The sequence below is a fragment of the Cucurbita maxima genome, unplaced genomic scaffold (assembly GCF_002738345.1).
Source record: "Cucurbita maxima cultivar Rimu unplaced genomic scaffold, Cmax_1.0 Cma_Scf00430, whole genome shotgun sequence".
In the NCBI taxonomy this organism is placed as follows: Eukaryota; Viridiplantae; Streptophyta; class Magnoliopsida; order Cucurbitales; family Cucurbitaceae; genus Cucurbita; species Cucurbita maxima.
Genome location: NW_019272446.1, coordinates 3,401 through 5,944, shown reverse-complemented (window position 1 = coordinate 5,944; position 2,544 = coordinate 3,401). Strand labels below are relative to the sequence as shown.

General features: G+C 30.1%; 1 protein-coding gene across 1 annotated transcript; it reads right to left on the bottom strand.

Annotated features, from left to right (window-relative positions):
* Positions 1–1,598: 1,598 nt before the first annotated feature.
* On the bottom strand, positions 1,599–1,958 carry LOC111474507 (cysteine proteinase inhibitor 1-like). Its single transcript, XM_023119562.1, has one exon. It carries the CDS (start codon positions 1,956–1,958, stop codon positions 1,599–1,601), a length of 360 nt encoding a protein of 119 aa, XP_022975330.1.
* Positions 1,959–2,544: the final 586 nt, after the last annotated feature.

The window sequence follows — 2,544 nt, the reverse complement described above, 5'->3', positions numbered from 1 at the left end:
TTATGTTATGTATGATTATGCTATGTTATGAAATTACGTTATGATATGAATGTTATAAGATGTATGTACTTCCAAATGTTACACCATGTGTATTATGTTAACATGTTCACATCATGCCTATGAGACATCGATAAATCATGTGTGTTAACCATTAAAGATATGTCTAGTATATGTATGCATGTCTCAACGATATCTCATGCATTTTGTATGTCATGTGTATCAGGATACTTCATTCAATATGATTAGTACGGATGCGTACACCATGATATTTTGCGTGTTCCTTTCCCTCGTGGCTTCCAACAGCGTGAATGTGCGCTAACCATAGTTAGGCCCAGAGGTACATATACGAGCCTGTTGGTGAGTCCATGTGCACATACGTTGGCCGTGTGTAGAGAAGTACTATACATTCAACCTTGTCTTGATTAGAAAGTTGAGACTAATGAAAAATTTTATGAAAAGATAGGTCTAACAATGATTGCATTTCCCAACTCCAACACTAGGAATAATTACTGAGCATTAGATACTCAAGTCACGTGTTACTTATTTTTCAGGTAAAGTTAAGACACTCATATACAAATTATTGTATCTTTGTGGAGGCTATGGATACAAAGTCACGGCAGTCACATTAAGGTTTAATGTTGTAGCCCTTAAGTTGGATTAGGACGTTAACATTATTTAAAACTTTTGTTATTTCGATTTCTTTGTTTATTAACACCACTGTTGTTTCAAATGAATTTTTATAGATATTTAATTCTATGACTATGTTTAAATAAATCGTTATAAAGGATTTCCGCATTTGGTAGTCAAGATATGCATGTAGTAGCAACCTTATTTACGTGGGTTGTAACATTATATTAAATGTTTGCTCATAAAATATTATTGGATTTTTTTAGAATATTTTACCGCTTTTATTTGAAAGTATATTGAAAAATGACAATTGTCTACTAAAATAGGACACGGGTATGGGAAGACTTCCCTAACCCTATCCCACCTTGTAAACATCTCTAAGTGAGTCCAAAAAGCGTCTCAATTTTTTTTTTTTTTTTTTTTAGAAAATGTGATATTATTTACCATATAACTTCTCAATAAAAATATTTTGATTTTTCCACCAAACTTCTTAAATTTTTTTCTTTAATATTTAATTTTCATTATAATTATGGAAGGCAGGTTTTGATCATTTAAATTTTGTATCGTACATTTTATTTAAACTATTCTATTTTAAAGTACACGTTGAGTTCATAATTTACCTTAAAATTATGAAATTAATTTTATTTGTAATGACATTAATTATTTTCAATTAATTATATGTATTACCCTTTCAAATGACTAATTTTGTTGTTTTATTTATTTTTCCACATATACTTTAATTATTTATCTTATTGAAAATCTAATAGATTATATATATTTCAAAAAATAATTTACTAAGACAACTTTATTTCAATTTTATATATATAAAGTTGATCGTATAATTTTTTTATTCAAAGATATATAACTTATTCAACAAAATTAGTCTTGTATTGAGTTTTAAACCATACATAACATAATATAAAAAAGATAGAAAATTAGAAAGACATAGTCTTTGATAAGAAGCAAGAAGTCTAGTTGGGGACGTCAAAGAAGTTGATAAGGTTGTTCTTGTTGTTGAGGTCAGTGAACACAAGGGTGCCATAGGTTCGGCTATCAGTCCCCTCAAGAGCTGTCAATCGAAGGTTATAGTTGGTCCCGGCCACAATTTGCATTTCTCCACTAATCACTTTTTGGAAGTGGAGTTGAGTTTTTGCCTGTTTATTGTGTTCATTTACTGCGAACTCACCTAAGCTTTGAATCTTGGGCTCATCTATGTTTTTTATTGGTTTGTAGCTACCCACCAAATCTAAACGTTGGGTTGCCACCGCGAGCGACGATTGCGATAGGACGTAGAGGAGAAGAGAAGCCACGAAGAAAAGAGCCTTAGCCATGGTGATAAAGTTTGAAGATGATGAAGAGTATTTGATGGTTTGTTAAAGGAGAAGGTTGGTGGGTATTTATAGGAATTGATAAATGCATGAATGTGGAGGAGATTACAATATTTTTGAAATAGTTAATTCATATTCTTTTTATAGGTTTACTAATAAAGTTTAATTCTATAACGTTATAGTTAGAACCATACAAAAATAAATAAAATAGTCTGTTATGGTCCGCGATAAATCAAATAAGGTAATAGTAGTTACTCCCAGAAATAAATAAATAAATAAATAAATAAAAAGTCAATTATGGTCCTTAAATCTACCCATTAAAGCAAAACAAACATTTTTAATTTTATTTTGGATAAATTAGAAAATTGTACTAAATCAAATAGGATACAACCGTAAAAGAAAAAAAAATAAAAAGAATAGCAATCTTATCCAAACGGCTCTCACTAAACTCTCATTCCTTTTCCAACTATCTGTCTCCTCAACGAACCAAGTCACCAAGAGAGATTTTGCTTTGTTATTATGAAAAGTCATATTTGAGATATATTTTTTCTTTACCTAATCGATGTTACAAGATCTCCTTTACTGTATG

Bases quoted from the DNA above. Each gene is read 5' to 3' on its own strand.
- LOC111474507 (XM_023119562.1), bottom strand. From the start codon at position 1,958: ATGGCTAAGGCTCTTTTCTTCGTGGCTTCTCTTCTCCTCTACGTCCTA.